This window comes from Sus scrofa, chromosome 14, assembly GCF_054392235.1.
Source record: "Sus scrofa isolate SSC_HxYL_T2T_F1_AM1 chromosome 14, Sscrofa_HxYL_maternal_Yorkshire_Landrace_v2.0, whole genome shotgun sequence".
Classification (NCBI taxonomy): Eukaryota; Metazoa; Chordata; class Mammalia; order Artiodactyla; family Suidae; genus Sus; species Sus scrofa.
In genome coordinates this window covers 34,697,469-34,716,984 of record NC_139396.1, presented here as the reverse complement: position 1 = coordinate 34,716,984, position 19,516 = coordinate 34,697,469, and the positions used below count along the sequence as shown (strand labels likewise).

Below are 19,516 nucleotides of genomic sequence, written 5' to 3'. Positions count from 1 at the left end.
ATAAACCCTTGTCCTCATGGATACTAGTAGAGTTCTTAACCCACTGAGCCACAGAGGGAATTCCAAATCTTCGTTATTTAGTTAAAACACCTCATGATTGGCGGAACCCCTGCAGCATCTTCCTGGAGTCCACTTTGAAAGCCACTAGACCAGAAAATGATTAAGAGCTTTCTAGAACTGAAATGGCATGACCTCCCCATGACCTGTGCCCCGGGACTCCTGATGTCAGCCTCTTAGAAAGGTGTCCTTGTCAAAAAGCCAAACTTTTCCTTGTGGTAATTGAGGCTTGGAAAATAAACAAAACCAGCAGGGTACTCATGACCTATATTTTGTCCTTTCAGGTAATGGATCCATTCACTGAACTAATCCATCTTCAATGGCCAAATGGATAGGTTGGGTGGAGGAGCTGTCTTTCATCCTAAGGCTTAAAATAGGAGTTATAGGACCTCTGACCTCAAGGCTTACTTTCCTCCTGGTTGTTTATGAGAGGTAAGCATTTTCATCCTGCTTACTACAAGTTCAAGGTTAATTTTAAGTCTAATACAAGAGGAGCAAAAAGTGATCAAATTACTTATAGCAAGAACTGAACACCAGAATTCTTGCATTTTCAGGGATATGTCAATAACTTAGTAATTTACCTTGACTGACATTGAAAAGAGTACAATAAGACTTACTATGCACTAAAGAGATTTAATGTAGTCTGCAAGGAATTTAGAAAGTGTTTTACATTGCTTGATAAAATCTGCTAATAACAGAACTCATCACTACTCAGAAAAAGAATGGGGTCATTAATCTCATGCAAGATACATAGACATGTACATCCACCCAAACACTTCAGAAATTAAGTCAAACTAAAAAAAGTATCTTGAGGGTTTTTTTTATATATATATTAGTGGAGAAATTATTCAATGCTTTGTTAGAGCTCTTAAGCATGGAGGAAAGAAGGGTTTACATTTGGAGAGGGGTGTGGATATGACCTACTAAGAACACGGACGAGGAAACGAAGAAAAGGGATTCTGTTTGTTTTGTTGCTGTTACTGTTGTGTGGTTTTTTGGGTTTTTTTATTTTGTTTTTTGTTTTTTTGTTTTTTTTTGTTTTTTGTTTTGCTTTTTAGAGCCACAGGTGTGGCATATGTAAGTTCCCAGGCTAGGGGTCAAATCAGAGCTATAGCTGCCAGCCACAGCCACAGTCACCATAACTCGGAATCCGAGTTTGCATCTGCAACCTATACCACAGCTCACAGCAATAACAGATCCTTAACCCACTGAGCAAGGCCAGGGATCGAACCTGGGCTCTCATGGATACTAGTCAGGTTCGTTTCCCCTGTGCCACAACAGGAACTCCTGGGTCCTTATTTGTTGTGCCATGCACACATTACGTGGGCTGTGCTCAGCCCCCTCCCTGCCCCCGCCCCCCACCCCCAGCCCCCAGTGATGCTTCCTGACCCAATACTTTTATCCTGAATATGCCCAAGGGCTAGAGTGGTAGGGAGTGTATGTCCTGGATTTCTTAGGATACTTCCAATATGAACTAATTTTCTTTTCAAATAAGAACCTCACCACAACTCTATTGACTTCATAATGCTGCACTGCCCCCATTTTAAATAAGAGGCAACTAAGTCCAGGGAGTGAAAAGGCCTTGGTTAGGATGCCACCAGAAAGTGACACGAGCCTCCCACTCTCTGCCCCTCCCAAGCCCAGGCTCCTGCTCAGGACCTCTACTGAACATGTTGCATGAAAATCCGCCAGGGTATTCTGTTGATAAAGAAAAGCGTCTGAGCCTCAGATTTTCTGCATGATTGTATGAATCTCACTTCTGAGAAAAAGTTGCACAGTCCCTTTCATGCTTCTGGTTTTGGTGCCACTTGGCTGTGCAGATTTCTAAAAGCTTTTGAATAGACTAATAAACATGGAATTGTTCTGAACATCTGTAAGCAAAATACGAAAAGAATGAACATCCTGGGTTTTCTTGCCAGAAATGGGGTTATTTGTGTATTAGGCTAATGCACTGAAATTAACCCAGAATGCTTATCCATTGCAGAATGTCTTTTCATATTTTCATCTGTGTAGTCGTTATTATAAAATGTAAGAATAATTCTCTATCAGGGTATTCAAGAAACTGAATAGCTCAATTACTTCTAAAATCAACGTAGTAAAGCAAGAGCATGCCAGTTAATCAGTTGGTTTGCATAACAAATATGTGGTGTGTGTGAATGTGTGTGTGTGTGTGTGTGTGTGTGTGTGTGTATGTGTATGTAGCCAGGGTCAGCACAACTCTTTAAAAACGTGAAAGATCAAGATTCCATTTGATTAGAGAGAAAGAATTCTGGAAGACAGGTACTAGCATTATTCAACTTTCTATCCTGTACAACCTTCCCCTGGTACCTAATACAATGTCTTGTATATGGTACAGTCCCAATAAATGGTGAATTTAATTCATTCCAGAAAGCCTACATGAAATTTAGTCTCCTCATGGCTGTTCCATCCCAGGTTTCTATGGGTTCTCCAGTGCCAGGCATACACTGAGCTGTTAAAGAACACCAAAGGAATGAGTGGTTCCTTGGAAATCATTTTAGGAACAGGACGATGGCAACTGAGACTTAAACAACTTCTCAACACATCTCTTGGAGACAGATCTTGGAGACAATAGGAAATAGCTGCCAAATGGTGGCTGTGAGCAATGCCAGCAGCCTCCAAGCTGAGACTGTGTTCTTGGTGCAGCAGCTGGTCTTGGGCATCTCTCAGAGGATGCAGAGTCCAGGCCTAAAAGATCTGGGAGATGCATGTTTCTGTCTGTGAGCTTCTGTGTTAACTGATGAATATGAGGAAAGGAAGTTTAAGTGTTTATTATAGGAAGATGATCACCTTTTTAAACAGGTTTAAATGAAATGATGGACAAGTGTGAGGGATGGGGAGTCTCCAGGGAAGTGCAAGGAGGCCATCACAGCCCTTGGAAACTCATGGCAGTCGGGCCTCTGACTCTCAGCTTTGAAGGCCAAATTCCATGTTTATCATTTAATTTAACCCAAGGTTAATTCAATATGGAAAGAATGACCTGTGTAGAATAAACTCACAGTAGACTGAGATATACATCTCAGAACAGCATTTAATTGAACTTGAAATGAGAATTAGGACTGTCTGGCTGACTGACCTTGTCTTTCATTGTCTTCCTGTAAATAATCTCCACAGGAGGACAAAGGATGGATTGTGCATTAGAACAAGAGGAGTTAGTGACAGAATCTAAGTGTCATGGTGTCAGACTCTGGGAGTCTGTCCAGCAGCCAAACCTTACAGAGCAATCCACAGAGCACCAGCAGGACCACCCCTTTCCCCGGCTGGCCTGGCTGACCAGCCTCCCTGCTAAGATTCTCTTCTTTTCCTTTTACATATGTCAGGACACTCCATCAGCTTACTCTGAGGTCCTAAAACCCAGAAACCAAGTTCTCTTCTAAGTGAGTGCCTGTCTCAGCTCTGATGCATTACAGCCTAACTTGCTACTTCACTCTAAAGGGCAGCTTTGCAAATGTTTGAGGAACTGTTTTCCCTTTGTGTCGTCTTCTACATGTGTCAGGCTCAAGTCTCACAGAGATCACCCAGCATGTAACAGACCCACTGGTGGGCCATTAATGACTCTGTTTACGGGACAGAGTAAACTCTATCCAAGTGTCACTGTGGGGTCACCTCCTCTCCTGGCTGTTACTAGAAGCCATATCTCTTCTCTACGTGCCTAATCACAACCCCAGCTCACGTTTCAGAATCATTGGCCCATCGGTAGCCACACAGAAACATCATTTAGACATTAACATGCATCCTGTCTGGATACATACCTGCTTTCACACTCAGATACACACCCATTTGCTCATTTATCCCCTAAGGTTGTGCATACCCACTAGCAAGCAGGCATGACCAACTTCAGCCCATGATTCTGGTTCTATGGCTTATGATCACTCATCTGTGCCCCTAGACAATATTTATGGAAGCTCTGACACAAGCTCTGACTTGTGGAAGTATCTCCCAAATGACTGGCTGGAATAGAAGGGAGTGATAAAGCTAGTCTAGTGGTTTTGAGAACCTCTTCCTGAGTGCTAGCCCTATAATTCTGGCACCTCTCCCCCAAGAAATTCAGTGGTACCTTAGGCTCAGAGGTCCTGCCCTATAAGGGAAGAAATTTGGCACAGGTCTAGGACCTTAGGCTTCTTTTCTGGAAGGAAAGAAGGGAGGGATGAAGGCCTTTACAAAAGAGTCCTGATTCTGACCAAGTTTTTACAAGCTTAATTGAAAACACAAGAGTAAGCAGTTTTAAAATTAATGCAAATACTGGCACACAGACTAGTGTTTCTCTCACAGGAAACCTCAGCAATTATTACACATCTTAGCACAGCCTGGGTTTTTCCTTCTTACAAGGCAGACTCCTCCAGAGTTGACTTGTTCAACAAGGCTTTGAGCACCGGAGGCCCCAGCAGGGAGGCCCAACCAGTATAACCTGCTCTCTGTCTCCCCTATCCCTCTCCTCGGTCAAAAATCTTTAATTAGCTGGTTATCATAATTACTCTAGCTAGGGACCTTGTTTGTTCTCCTTCCCCGCTATTTCCAGGGATCTGAAGGCTCCACCACTTCTGTGCCAGAGAGACCTTTCTATCACAGTTTCTCTCTGCCTTTTTGCTTTTCTCTTTCATGATCAGAACAAAAAAAGCCTGGGGAAAGAAATCATCTCTCCTTCTTTGTCTGGATAAGACCCTGCAACTATCTTTTTCCAATCAGGAACAAGTTTCCATGACAACAAGTTTCCGATGCCACCGCTAACCTAGCAGGTAGTGTTCACATCAAATAGAGTTCTTTACCAACCTCGTGGTTTCTGTATTTCACCATTGCTACAGGCCTCTAATGCACCAGATGTCTGCATGAACTGTATCTTAAGAGGGTTCAGTACTTTATCCTTCTAAACATCAGAAAGACCCCCCCCCAAAAAAAACTGCTCAGTATTTTTCTTTACAATAACCATGACAAAGCACACCAACAGATTCAAAAGTATATGAAAGATAAGGTGTGGAGGAGGGTAGCAGGAAAAGATGAATGGAGAATGGCTGGGACGTGGTGACAGTTGGGTGACTTACACCATGGTCAATGGCATATGTTTTAAGCTGACAGTTAATGAAGTCGAGAGATAGGATTTGGGTTAAGTTATTTATCCTCTCTGAGCCTCAACACTCCCTCTGTGAAAGACAGAAAGTGAGATACTACATGGAACTGTTTGGGAGATTAGATGGAAAAAAAGCAAAGATGAAAAACGTGCCTAGTACATAGTAGGAGTTCAGCAAAAGCCAACTATACTGTTCTTGTTAAGGTGAAGAGTTGAATTGGAGACAGTCTGAGCAAACAAGAAATCACAATATTCTAATTGATGATTAACATTTTGCTGGTGGAGAGTAACAGCATAAGCAGTAGATACCTGGAGGTTTTCTTAGCAACCTTTTCTCTTAGGCTATTAAGTCATGTCTGCAATTATAGGAAGGAGTCTATTCATCTCCATTCCTGAGACTTAAGAGGATACACCTGGGCAATCTCCAGGGTTCATCTGAATCTATTTATAGCTCTGCATAAGCATTTGTTTAATTTTGAAACAGAAGTAAAGAAAAAAATAGATTAACATATTGAAGTATTTGTTCGATATTTCACATTCTCAACACCAATCAGAATATTTCGATTCTTCTCCAGAAGCAAAAAAAAAAAGTATATTTTAAGATATTTTCATTGCACAGTTCAAATTTCATTTCAAAATCAGAATTCACATTGAAGCAAACAAATCAACATGCTCATTATTGAACAAACTCCCATAGTGCGATTCCTCCCCCACCTTCACTCATAGCATCCTCAAAGAGACGAGAGGACCCTCCACAAATAACACCAAAACAAACCTTAATTTTTAAACAATAAAACTCTTTATATATTTTTAAAATGCCGTTTCTGTCAATATGGTGGACTATATATCTAGATAAACTCTCTATATTAAGAACTCTTAAGATAGTGAATAAAATATTCTTTTAAAAAATGTTTTGATATACATACTACTATATATAAAATAGACAGGTAACAAGAACCTACTGTATTGCATAAGGAAATCTACTTAAGACTGGGTTAATAATCTATATGGGAAAAGAATCTGAAAAGGAATGGATGTATGAACATGTATAGCTAATACACTTTGCTATACACCTGAACCTAACCCATCTTTGTAAGTTGACTATGCTCCAATAAAATCTATTTTAAAAATGTGTTTTATAGTATGGATGTGCCTCAAAAAATTAAAAACAGATCCAACAATCTCTCTTCTGGGTTTATATACCCTCCAAAAATCTGTATCTTAAAGGGATGTTTGCACTCTCATGTTCACTGTAGCATTATTCACGAAGGCCAAGACATGGAAACAACCTAAGTGTCCATCGATGAAGGGATAAAGAAGATGTGGCATATCTACAAAGGAATATCATTCAGCCTAAAAAATGAAGGAAATCCTGCCATTTGCAGCAACATGGATGAACCTGTAGGACACTATGCTAAGCGAAATAAGCTAGACACGGAAAAAAATATGCATCATCTCACTTGTGTGTGGAATCTAAAAAAATCGAACTCAGAAGCAGAGAGGAGAATGTCGGTTTCCAGGGAAATGAGGAGATGTTGGTCAAAGGGGACAAACTTTCATTTACATAAGATGAATTAGTTCTAGAGATATAATACAGCATGGTGGCCGTACTTAATAATAACGTATTATATACTTGGAATTTGCTAAGAACGTAGATCAAAGGTGCTCTCATCACAAAAAAAGAAGTGAGGAAATGGGTATGTTAATTAGTTTGACTGTAAGTAATCATTTCACTATGTGGATCAAAGCATCATGTTGTACACCTTAAATACGCACCATTTTTATTTAAAAAATTTTAAAAAGTCTTTAAAAGAGAAAAAGAAGGTGATTTAAATGCTCTTGGAGCTAGCAGAAGGTAAAGGCAATCCTTGAAGCGCCAGAAACAAAAAACAAAACAAATTCCAGTGATATTGTCTGGCATTTGAGCTAGAATTTGCCACAGATGTGTCTGCCTGTCCTGGTCAGTGAACACTTTTCTGTAAAGGGCCAGATTATAAATATTTGAGGTTTCACAGGTCATATAGTCTCTGTTGCATCCACTCAACCTCTGCCATGGTAAAGGCATTCACAGATAACATAAATAAACAGTCATGGCTATGCTTCAAATAAGCAGCAAGCAGAACTTAGTTTGCCAATCCCTTCGTGATAGCCTGATTTTTAATGTTTTTCCCTCAAAGTCTGGTACATGACATATATCTGTCCCAGGCGATAGAGAGTTGCAGTGATGGTCCCAATTTCTTCACATCTCCCTGTACACCTGCCTTTGCGTAATCCCTCCCACACAGACTCTGGGCTAGACCACGTGACCTACTTTGGCCTGTGACACAGACTTGAATGGTGCTAGCAGAAGGGTGCTTGTCCTCTCTCAGGGCTCCTATCTTGGCATCCACCACTACATGAATCTTCCCAGGCCAGTGTGCTAAAGACAAAGGCCATCCTCGCCATGACCCCAGGCAAGAGGAAGTGACAGCCAGCAGCGATTGCCAGATGTATGAACAAAGCCACCAAAGACCACCTAGCCCTTGGGCAACCCCTCAGCTAACTGGAGTCACATGAATGAATTTAGATGAAACCAGCAGAAGACCCCACGAAGCTAAGCTCAGTCTAAACTACTGACCCCCACAATCATATGGTATCAAATGAGTGTTTTAGCAATTAAGTTTTGAGATGATTGTTCCGCAACAAAAGCTAAATGACACATTCCATAGGAAGTCTATTATCTTCTAAAAATATAAATTGAAAGGCCAGAGAATACATTTTTAGAAATGGTCAAGAGAAAACTGAGGAAACACAAAAAAATTTTATTTCTACTTTAAAGATCCTGTCACCTGTCAGCAGGGACAAGTCCCATCTTTGTTCCTTATATGAGGGAGCAAATTCTTCCTACCTGAGCAGACTTCTTTATAGGTAGGATTGGGAGTGTAGCCCCCTGCAAAACCAGCTTGAGTTGAATATACTCCTTTCAGGGTCCAGAATTTCCTTTCAGCTCCCCAGAAACAGCCCATGCCTAAGAAAAACATGAAACTCATTAGTCCTACATAAAAAACCAAGGTGGTCATTGCATATCAGAAGCCTTGTTTAACCAGAAAAGTGATCGTTCCTGTCATTTGGTAATCAAAAGTGACTAAGATTTTATCTTTTAAAGAAGTAGAGTTTCTAACATCTAAAAAGAATTTTAAGGTTATTTTCACAGAATGCATCTGCTTTAATTGTGCAGAAACTTAGAAAGGCTCAAATTTTAATGGACTCAGTAAAGCTATACCTTTTGAAATAACACAGCAAAAAGATAACTGCATTTGATGAAGGATTTCCACACTCAGTTCATTATGGACATATCAAAACAGTGAAGTAGTCAGACAGTGAGACACCAACATCATATGCTATCACTTACATGCGGAATCTAAAAAAAAAAACACAATGAACTTTGCGGAACAGAAACTGACTCACAGACTTTGAAAAACGTATGGTTTCCAAAGGAGAAAGGTTGCGGGGGTGGGGGTTGGGGATGGAAATGCTACAAAATTCGGTTGTGATGATCATTGCACAACTATAAATGTAATAAAAATCATTGAATCATTTAAAAAAGTTGTAGGAATAGTAGAAATTTATTTATTTAATGTCATGCTTTCTTAAAAAATTCTAACAAAGGAATGTAACACTAAATTACTGATTTAAATGGGAAAATGTCCCCAAATCAAAGAAGACTGACCCGGTATTTGATTAACAAGTTCACATATGTGTTTAGTGTAAGAATTTTTTAAAGTCATTAGAAACTTTCACTTGATATATCACTGCTCACCAAAAAACCATTTTTCTGAATTCAATGACTGAATATAATGAATAAGAAGGGTTTCCTGGTGACCTAGCAGCTTAAGATTCAGCCTTGTCACAGCCGTGGTTTGGGTTCAATTCCTGGCCCAGGATCTTCCACATGCTACGGGCATGGCAAAAAAAAAAAAAAAAAAAAAAGAAAGAAAAAGCTAGATAGAGAAAGAGACAGGGGAAGGCAGGGAAAAGGGGAACAGCAAATAAAGAAATTCACAAAAATAGCATTTCACTCAACTAACAAACATTGTGCTCATACCAGTTATTTGATTCTTTTGACTGTATTACAAAAACTAAGGCCTAGCTCCCAAGAATGCACATGCTCACACACACACCTCAAATGCTACATTACATTTCCTGGGCTCCAAATAAAGAAACTTTATTTTCTACTATGATTTTCTAAACTGTCCACAACTGTTATTCTGTGGCCAGTTTCTAGATGTAAAAAGATTACTACCTCACTCAAGTTTTATATGGCTTTATTAAGTCATATATAATTAGGATCTTGGGTAGAACAACAGTTGGCAAATTAATACATGCCATCTACTTCAAGAATCACTAGAGTTGCTAGATTTGATGACAAAGCTAAAGGAAAAATTAGAAGTTTACTGAAATTCTTGACACTTGTTAATATTCCATGTTAAAAATTCAGAGCAAGAACAACCAAAAAGAAATGTGCATCATGTTATATATTCTACAAAAAGATATTTGCTCAGATGTGAGATGTGATGGGATGCATACTAACCAAAAATAGGTTAACAGTTAAAAAATATGACAGAACCAAATGATGAAATTTAATGCAGTATAAAAATTACTGTTGTGTTAACAATGCAATATGGAAATATGTACATAATTATATCATAATTACCTAAGGCTAAATTTAAAAGGGAAAAACACAATTATATGCACAGTTTTATTGCAACTATGAGAAAATATTCATACAACAATAGACTAGAAGGAATATATAAAAGCATAATCATGATTGTACCACAGTGGTAAGAATATACAAATACTTTTTTCATTTTTCAGGTTTTTATGTAATAGGTTCATATTACTCTAAAAACAAAAAATGCAGGCGTTCCTGCTGTGGCGCAGTGGGTTAAGGACCTGGCACTGGCACTGCTGCGGCATAGGTTGCAGCTGTGGCCCGGATTCAATCCCTGGTCTGGGAACTCCCATATACTGCAGGTGCAGCCAAAACAACGACAAAAAGCAAACAAACAAAAAGAAAACAAAAAAGTACTTTTTTACAAAGGAAAGCAAAAATTCAAAGAAAAATATAAGTAAATGCATTGTTTGAGATAGACAGCTAAATACCATTTTTCCTATTTACAAGTGAATTGTTTGCTGCTAGCAAATATAATTAAATTTTACTGAATTTTTTTCTTTTTCTTTTTACAATGGCACCTGCAGCATATGGAAGTTCCCAGGCCAGAGGTCAAATTGGAGCTGCAGCTGCAGGATTACGCCACAGCCACAGCAACACCAGCTCTGAGCTGCATCTGTGACCTGCACCACAGCTGTGGCAACACCGGATCCTTAACCCATTGAACAAGGCCAGGGATCAAACCTGCATCTTCACAGAGACAATGTCAGATCCTTAACCTGCTGAGCCACAACAGAAACTCCTTACTGAATATTTATAAAAATTAACTACCTCAAGTCTCTGGAACAAGAATTCACTCTTAAGTTTACTTTACTCCTTTCCTGGGGTGAGGGAATTATATAAGTCAGCGTTCTCCAGAGGAAGAAAAAAAAAAAACCAACAGGATTTATGCAGGTTTATAGAGAAAGATTTATTATGAGGAATTGGCTCCCACAATTATGAAGGCTGAGAAGTCCTCTGATCTACAGTCTGCAAGCTGGAGACCCAGGAAAGGCAGTACTATAATTCTAGTCCAAACATGAAAGTCTGAGAGCCAGGGGAGCCAATGATGTGAATCCCAGTCTACTCTGAAGGCCTGATAACAAGGAGCACTGATGGGCAAGGGCAGGAGGAGGTGGGTGTCCCAGCTCAAACAGAAAGAGTGAATTCACCCTCCCTCTGCCATTCTGTTCTATCCAGTCCCTCAGTGGACTGGCTGGTGCCCACCTGCACTGGTGAGGGTGAGCTTTACTCAGTCTATGAATTCAAATGCTAATCTCTTTCAAAAACACCCTCACAGACACATCCAGAAATGATTCTTTTACCAGCTACCTGGGCATCCTTTAACTAGGTCAAGCTGACACGTGGCATTAGCTATCACAGGAAAGATGACAGGGAATCTCTGAAGAACGACAGGTTTAAAAAAGGAGCTGGGCAGCATTCCTGAACAGAAAAGGCCACAAAGGCATCCAGGAGCTATGCAGTGGGCCAAGCTGAAAGCACCTTAGCGCCTGAAGTTCATAAGTCTACAGGGTTCACTGAATAAAATATTTCTATATCTCACAGTGACTAACAGTGATGGTACCAAAGAGTACCACGCACTTTCAGGATTCTATGCACACGCTACATAAAGGGCTATTTTAGCAGCCAGCCTACCCTGACCATGGTCAACAGTTCCACACAGATGGCCCCAGAATCTGTATCCTCTACGTCTTCACTACATCCTCATGATGCAGATTGTAAAATGTAAAATGACCAAACAAAAATTTGCTGCAAGTAGAGAGATATTTAATCCCCTCTTATGATTAATAGGGATCAAGAAAAGACCCCTGATAGCAGGGAGAATGAACCAGCTCGAGCTGGGCAAAGGTCTCCAATGGGGACCATATATGGCTGAAATAATACCTCAGGGGCCTGCTATGTGATCAATGTCAAAATTTTTAGAAAAGTACTTAACCTAGGCTAGGAGTTGCTATAAGAATAAAACTCCCCCTTGAAGCAATCTGGTGTTTTAGCCAGTGATTTCCAGTATAACTTAAGCAGCATTCTATTATTTGGCTTTGAGTGAGAGAGAGACAGAGTCAGAGAGCAAGAGAGAGAGAGAGAGTGAGACAGAGAGAGGGAGTGTGTGAGTGTGTGTGTGTTTAAACAAAGAAAGGGCTGTTTATGGTAGAATTTCTTGGAATTTACAGTAGTCTAGTAAATAACATGAATATCATCAAAGAATATGTAGTATGTGCTATTTTATTTTAAATAGTTTCTATTTTTAATCTCTTATTTATAAAGTAAAACAGTAAGGCCACATTACCCAATGCATTATTATTGCATGAACATTCTAGTAACCATCACCCAGGTCAAGATTTAGGATTTGCCACCCACCTTAGAAATCCTTCTGTGCATCACATCCCAAACATAACCCCTTCCTCCCGCTAAAACTAACCACTGTCTGACTTTTAAAGTATTCCCTTCCTTGTTTCATTATATTTTTATCACTCAAGATATCCATCCTCATACTATAGTTTGGTCTTGCTTGTTTTTAAAAATTTCATGTCTTTAAAATTTTTTCAAGTGATAGGTTCCCTCTCCATTCTTTTTCTTTTTCCTTATCTATTAAAGAAAATATGAGCTATTTGACCTGCAGAATTTAGCACAGTATGGATTTTGCCAACTGCATTCTCATGGTGCAATTCAACTTGTTCCTCTGTCTTCAATATTTCCTGCAAATGTGCTGCTGGATCCAGAGGCACAATCAGACTTAGATTTCATCCTTTGGCAAAGCTATAAATGGTAATATGTTATTTTTTAACTTATTTTTTTCCATGTTTATTGATATATAATTGACATTATGATATCATGAAAGTTTAAGGTATAAGGGTCATAATATATTTGACATACATACATACTGTGAAATAATTACAACAAATAGGTTGGTGAACACATCCATCACATTTTTTTGTAGCGGGAACATTTTTATTTTATTTTATTTTTTTGTCTTTTGTCTTTTTAGGGCCACACCTGTGATATACGGAGGTTCCCAGGCTAGGGACCGAATGAGAGCTGTAGCTGCCAGCCTACACCATGGCCACAGCCATGTGGGATCCGAGCCGTGTCTACGACCTACACCACAGCTCAAGGCAATGCCGGATACTTAACTCACTGAGTAAGGCCAGGGATCGAACCTGCATCCTCATGGATACTAGTAAGGTTCGTTAACCACTGAGCCACAATGGAAACTCCTACAGCGAGAACATTTAAAATCTACTATCTTAGCAACTTTCAATTATAAAGTACAGTATTATTAACTATACTCACCATCATGAAAAGTAGATTCCCAGAACTTACTTATAATTGGAAGTTTGGACCCTTTAACCAGTACTTCCTCATTTTCCCCATCCTCAACCCCTAGAAACCACCACTCTACTCTGATTCTATGAATTTAGCTCTTTTTTTTTTTTTGTATTTCAATAGAAATAAAATTATACAGTATTTGTCTTTCTCTGACATTTCACTCAGGATAATGCCCTAAAGGTCCATCCATGTTGTCACAAAAGGCAAAATTCCTTTGTTTTTTATGGCTGAATAATATTACGTGTGTGTGTGTGTGTATACATATTATGTACAAATATATAAATACATAAATATATCAATAGCACACCATCTTTATCCATAAATCTACTGATAGCCACTTAGATTATTTTCATCTCCTGGCTGTGGTGATCAATGGTGAAAAAGGCTGGAATGAACATGGGACTGGAGATATCTCTTCAAGATAATGATTTTATTTCCTTTGGATATATACCCAGAAGTGGGATTGCCTGATTATATGGTAGTTCTAATTTTTGATGAATCTCCATACTGTTTTCCATAGTAGCTGAATCAATTTACACTCCTGCCAACAATGCACTAGGTGCCCCTTTCTCCACATCCCTGCCAACCCTTGTTACTTTTTTTTTTTTTTTTTTTTTTTTTTTTTTTTTTTTTTTTTTTTTGTCTTTTTGTTGTTGTTGTTGCTATTTCTTGGGCCGCTCCCGCGGCATATGGAGGTTCCCAGGCTAGGGGTCAAATCGGAGCTGTAGCCACCGGCCTACGCCAGAGCCACAGCAACGCAGGATCCGAGCCGCGTCTGCAACCTACACCACAGCTCACGGCAACGCCGGATCGTTAACCCACTGAGCAAGGGCAGGGACCGAACCCGCAACCTCATGGTTCCTAGTCGGATTCGTTAACCACTGCGCCACGACCGGAACTCCCCTTGTTACTTTTTGTCTTTTTGGCAATAGCCATTCTAACATGTGAAGTGATATTTCATTGTGGGTTTGATTTGCATTTCCCTAATGATTAGTGATGTTGAGTATCTTTTCGTGTACTTGTTGGTCATTTGTATGTCTTCTTTAGAGAAATGTCTACTCAGGTCCTCCATCCATTTTTAATCAGATTGCCTGGGGTTAGTCCAGGCGTTGAATTGTATGAGTGCCTTAATACATTTTGGATGTTAACTCCTTATCTGATAAATATGGTTTGCAAATATTTTTATTTAATGTGGTGTACTGCATTTACCTATTTGCATTTGTTGCCCCATCGTGCACCGAGAGATAAATCCGGCTTGATCATGGTGTATGATTCTTCTAATGTGCTGTTAAATTTGGTTTGCTAATACTTTGTTGAGAATTTTTACATCTATATTATTGAGTGATACTGGCCTACAGTTTCCTTTTCTCGTAGCATCTTTATCAGGGTAATGCTCGTCTCATAAAATTAGTTTGGGAATGTTCCCTTCTCTCCAGTTTTTGGGAAGAGTTTGAGAAGGATTTGTGTTTCTTGTTATTTAAATGTTTGGTAGAATTTGCCAGGGAAGCCATCTGGTCTTGGGTCTTTTTGAGGGGGACTTTTTTTTTATTACAATCTCAATCTCCTTAATTATTATTAGTTTGTTCAGATTTCCTATTTCTTCATGATTCGTTTTTGGTAGGTTGTATGTTTCTAGGCATTTATCCATTTTTTCAAGGTTATCCAATTTGTTGGTGTATAATTTTTCAAAGCAGTATTTTATTATCTTTTGTATTTCTCTGGTATCAGATGTAATGTTTCCTCTTTCATCTATAATTATGCCTATTTGAGCCCTCTCTCCTTTACTCTTGGTTAGTCTAGCTAAAGGTTTGCCAGTTTTATCTTTTTCAAAAAACTAACTCAAATTAGTTTCATTGATTTTTTTCTGTTGTCTTTCTAGTCTCAATTTCACTTATTTCTACTCTGATCTTTATTATTTCCTTCATTCTGATAACTTTGGGCTTAGTTTGTTTTTTGTCTAAATTATTAAGGTGTAAAGTAAGGATGTTTATTTGAGATCTTTATTTTTCCTTAATGTTGACATTTATCACTACAAACTTCCCACTTGGAATTTTTTTGACTTCATCCTATTAGTTTTGGTATTTGTGCTTTTATTTTTATTTGTCTTAAAATACTTTCTTGACTCCCCTTTTGATTTCTTCTTTAACTCAGCAGCGTATCACTTCATTTTCACATACTTTTGAATTTTTCAGTTTTCCTCCTGTTATTTATTTCTACTTTCATACTATTGTGTTTGGAAAAGATACTACATATGCTTTCAGTTGTCTTAAATTTGTCAAGGCTTGCTTTGTGGCCCAACATATGATCTAGCCTGGAGAATGTTCCATGTGTGCTTGCAAAGAATTTGTATTATGGTGCTATTGGATGGCATATTCTGTGTATGTCTTTCAGGTATATTTAGTTTGTAGTGTTATTCAGATTTACTGTTTCCTTACTAAGTTTCTGTCTGGATGATCTACACAATGTTAAACCAGGGGTACTGAAGTCTCCTACTATTACTTTATTGCTATCTTACCTTATTTCTCCTTTCAGTTCTGTTAAATTTGCTTTAAATATTTCGATGTTCCAATATTGGATGTACATTTTTTTGTTATATCCTCTTGAAATAATCCCTTTGTAACTATGTAGTGACCATCTTTGTCTCTTGCGGCCAATTCTGAATGAAAGTCTGTTTTATCCAAGTATAGTCACTTCTGCTATCTTTTGGTTATCATTTGCATAGAATATATTTTTCCATTCCTTAGCTTTCTACATAAGGGTGTGTATTTAAAGCTAATATGAGTCTCTTGTAGGCAGATACCATTGAATCTTGTTTTTTTTTTAATCTACTCAGTCACTTTGTGTTTTTGAAAATTTAGTTCATTTATGTTTAATTACTGATAGGCAAAAACTTAATATTGCCATTTTGTTCATTATTTTCTGATTGGCTTTTTGCTTTTTTAGTTCCTTTATTCCTTTCCTTTCTTACTACATACCTTTATAATTTGTCTTTTGTAATGGTATGCTTTAATACTTTTATCCTCTGTGTGACTACTACAGATTTTTTTTTCTTATTGTTTACCATAAGGCTCACATTAAACATCTTTGATATAACAACAGTTTCCTTGTGGTGCAGCAAGTAAAGGATCCAGCATTATCACTGCATGGCCCAGCTTACTGCTGTGGTGCAGGTTTGATCCCTGGCCCTGAGAACTTCTACATGCCATGAGTGCAGTCAAAAAAAAAAAAAACAAAAAAACAAAAACAAAAAACAAAACTATAACAGTCTATTTTAAGCTGAGAATAACCTTCCTTCAATTATACACAAAAACTCTATACTTTCACTTCACCTTCCCACACATTTTCTGCTATTGATGTCAGTTTACATCTTTTTATACTGTTCATCTGCTAATAAGTTACTATAGCAACAGTTGTTTTAATATTACCTAAAGTTGTTTTATACTAGAGTGAAAGTGATTTACACACCTCCATTATAGAGTTAAGGTATTCTGCATTCAGCTACATTTCTACCTTTACCAATAAGTTTTATGCTTTTATTTGTATTGTTACTTAGCATCCTTTCATTTCAACTTGAAGAACTCTCTTAAGATTTCTTGTAAGGCATCTATAGATGATGAATTTCTATGGCTTTCATTTTCCTGGGAATGTTTTTTAACTCTTCTTTATTTCTAAAGGACAGTTTTGCTTGGTATAATAGTCTTATTTGGCAGTTTTTCCTTCCAGCACATTGAATATATCATCCCACTGACTTTTGGTATAATAGGTTTCTGCAGAGAAATCCACAGATATCATAGAGGTTCCCTTGTACATAACAAGTCATTTTCCTCTTGCTGTTTTCAAAATTCTATCCTTGTCTTCAACTTTTAACATTTTAATTATAATGTGTCTCAGAGTAATTTTCTTTAGGTTGATCCCGCTTGGGATCCTTTGGACTTCCTTGGATGTCATTGTCACTCCCAAAATTTGGGAAGTTTTCAGCTATTATTTCTTTAAATAATCTTTCTGCTCCTTTCTCTCTCTATTCTTCCTTCTGGAAATCTCATGATTAGAATTTTCTTTCACTTGAGGGTATTGCATAATTCACATAAGCTTTCTTCTTTTTTATTTTTTTTCCTCTAATTTCAAATGATTTCTCTTTGAGTTTGCTGATTCTTTCTTTTACATGAAGAAGTTGCTGAAGTTCTCTACTGAATTTCCTAGTACTGTTGTCATAATCTTAAGTTCCAAGATTTGTTTAGTTCTTTTGATGGTTTTATTTCTTCGTAAACTTTTCACTTTGTTCGTGCATTATTTTCTTGATTTTGTTTGGTTGTCTGTGTTCTCTTGCATTTAATTCAATTTCTTTAAAGATTATTTTAAATTCTTTGTCAACAAATTGTAGATCTCCATTTCTATGCAGCTGGAGCTGTTTTAGTTTCCTTTGGTGGTGTCAAATGTGCCCGGTTCTTCATGATGTATTACCCTTGCACTGCTGTCTACACATTTGAAGGAGAAAACACCTTTTCCAATCTTTACAAATAGGTTTCTATGTTCTTTGATCAGAAAGTGCATAATATCTTATTTTCTCTCTTTTTGTGATGTTAGCATCCACTGATGCCCAACATTTACATGTGTTAATTCCTTGTCAGTTGAAAAATGGCGATCTTCAATTCTATCACTTCTTTTTCAAATTCCTTACTTGAAATGCCTTTATAATGAAAAGTTTCCCCTCAAATATTATTTTGATACTCAGTGGTCCAGTTGATAAAAGGGAAATGGAAGACAAATACTGAATGATGTCTATTTATTTAGAAGCCTTCAAGATGATAAACTTACCCACTCCAAGGATGATCAAATGACTTTTAAAATACCATTATAGACACATTTATTTTATTTTATATGTTTCACCCTTTCAATTACCCCTACTCATGTAAGCTCTACCTGTCATATCTTTGGCCAAGGACAGCCTCTTCAAATTGTCTCCTGACAATCTGTCTCCCTTTGTTTTTTTGTTTTTTTGTTTTTGTTTTTGTTTTTTTTTTTTTTTTTTGTCTTTTTGCCTTTTCTTGAGCCGCTCCCACAGCATATGGAGGTTCCCAGGCTTGAGGTCCAATCGGAGCTGTAGCCACTGGCCTATGCCAGAGCCACAGCAACTCGGGATCCAAGCTGCATTTGCAACCTACACCACAAGGTCACAGCAATGCCGGATCCTTAACCCACTGAGCAAGGCCAGGAATTGAACCCACAACCTCATGGTTCCTAGTCGGATTTATGAACCACTGTGCCACAACAGGAACTCCATCCTTGAAAAATTCTTAATGGTCTCATTGCTTCCTTGCTATCTAGTATGACAAGATGTTTCAGACTTGTATATTTCCTACCCTAGATCTGTAATCAGACATTTCTCCAAGAAGCCTGTTTCTTTAAATAAGAAATGGTACTTAAATACCATGACCTGGACATAGCGATGCTTATTGCAGAGTGCCCAGCCATGAGATCATGTAGCTGAAATTGACCATCAAATTCAAAGTCTTATCAGACTCATCAAATCAAAATGTCAAAAGAGTACAACAATGACCTACCACAAGATAGAAGCTGTATATCTGGAATCTAAAATTAGCATGACCAGTCTTATGTGAATAGGTAGCCAGACTCCCACAGCATCCAGGAGTGCACCAACACCCTCCCTCAGTCACCCTTATGGATATATGGGGATTGGTATACAACCAGCTGAAAAACAAGCAAAAGGCAGGATTTTGATTTATAAATGGTTGGCTTACTATGTACAGGTGCAAGCCAAAAATACATAGAAGCCACACTGTGGTCTCACTCAGGACTGGCCATCAAAGACAGCAGTAAAGGAAAAACCTCCCAACTGGTGGCCTTCAAACAGTACACATGGTACCTACTTCATGTGGAAGGAAAGTATCCAACTTTAGAACATCTATGAATTCAAACACAGTAGCAAATCGCTTATTGGCTAGCAAGAATCCAGAAAGAAAAAAGACTGAAAAATCAGGAACAAGGAAATCTGAGGTAGAAGCATGTGGATGAACAAGTATGTGGAATACGTGATATAAAGATATTTTCATCACATTTAATGCCAGTCAGAGGGCATCCACCAAGAAAGAGGTACTAAACAACAAAGATGAAAGTAACCTGGCCAGTGGACATAAGTCAGGCTGTTTCACTGGCCATAGCAGTACCGGCAAGAAGGACACAGGAACAAAGTGGCCACAGTGGCAGAAATGGACTCAACGGGGGGCCTACTATGGACTCCCGCTTACCAAGTTTTATCCACGATTACCATGATAAAATGTCCAGCTTGTCACAAAAGAAATCATCCCCAAGTACCTGAT

General features: G+C 38.3%; 1 protein-coding gene across 29 annotated transcripts in view; it reads right to left on the bottom strand.

Moving 5' to 3' along the window:
- MSRA (methionine sulfoxide reductase A) overlaps window positions 1–19,516 on the bottom strand; it is a 383,609-nt gene that overhangs the window by 183,085 nt on the left and 181,008 nt on the right. For 25 of the 29 annotated variants that reach the window (XR_014828473.1, XR_014828472.1, XM_084997830.1 and 22 more), the window contains one exon: window positions 8,028–8,147. The exons of the other annotated variants lie outside the window; for them this stretch is intronic. Coding sequence is in view for 23 of the 25 variants with exons in the window: in XM_084997830.1 (XP_084853956.1) it covers window positions 8,028–8,147 (120 nt within the window). In the remaining 2 variants the exon portion in view is untranslated. The remainder of the gene's footprint in view (window positions 1–8,027; window positions 8,148–19,516) is intronic. 29 annotated transcript variants of the gene reach the window in all.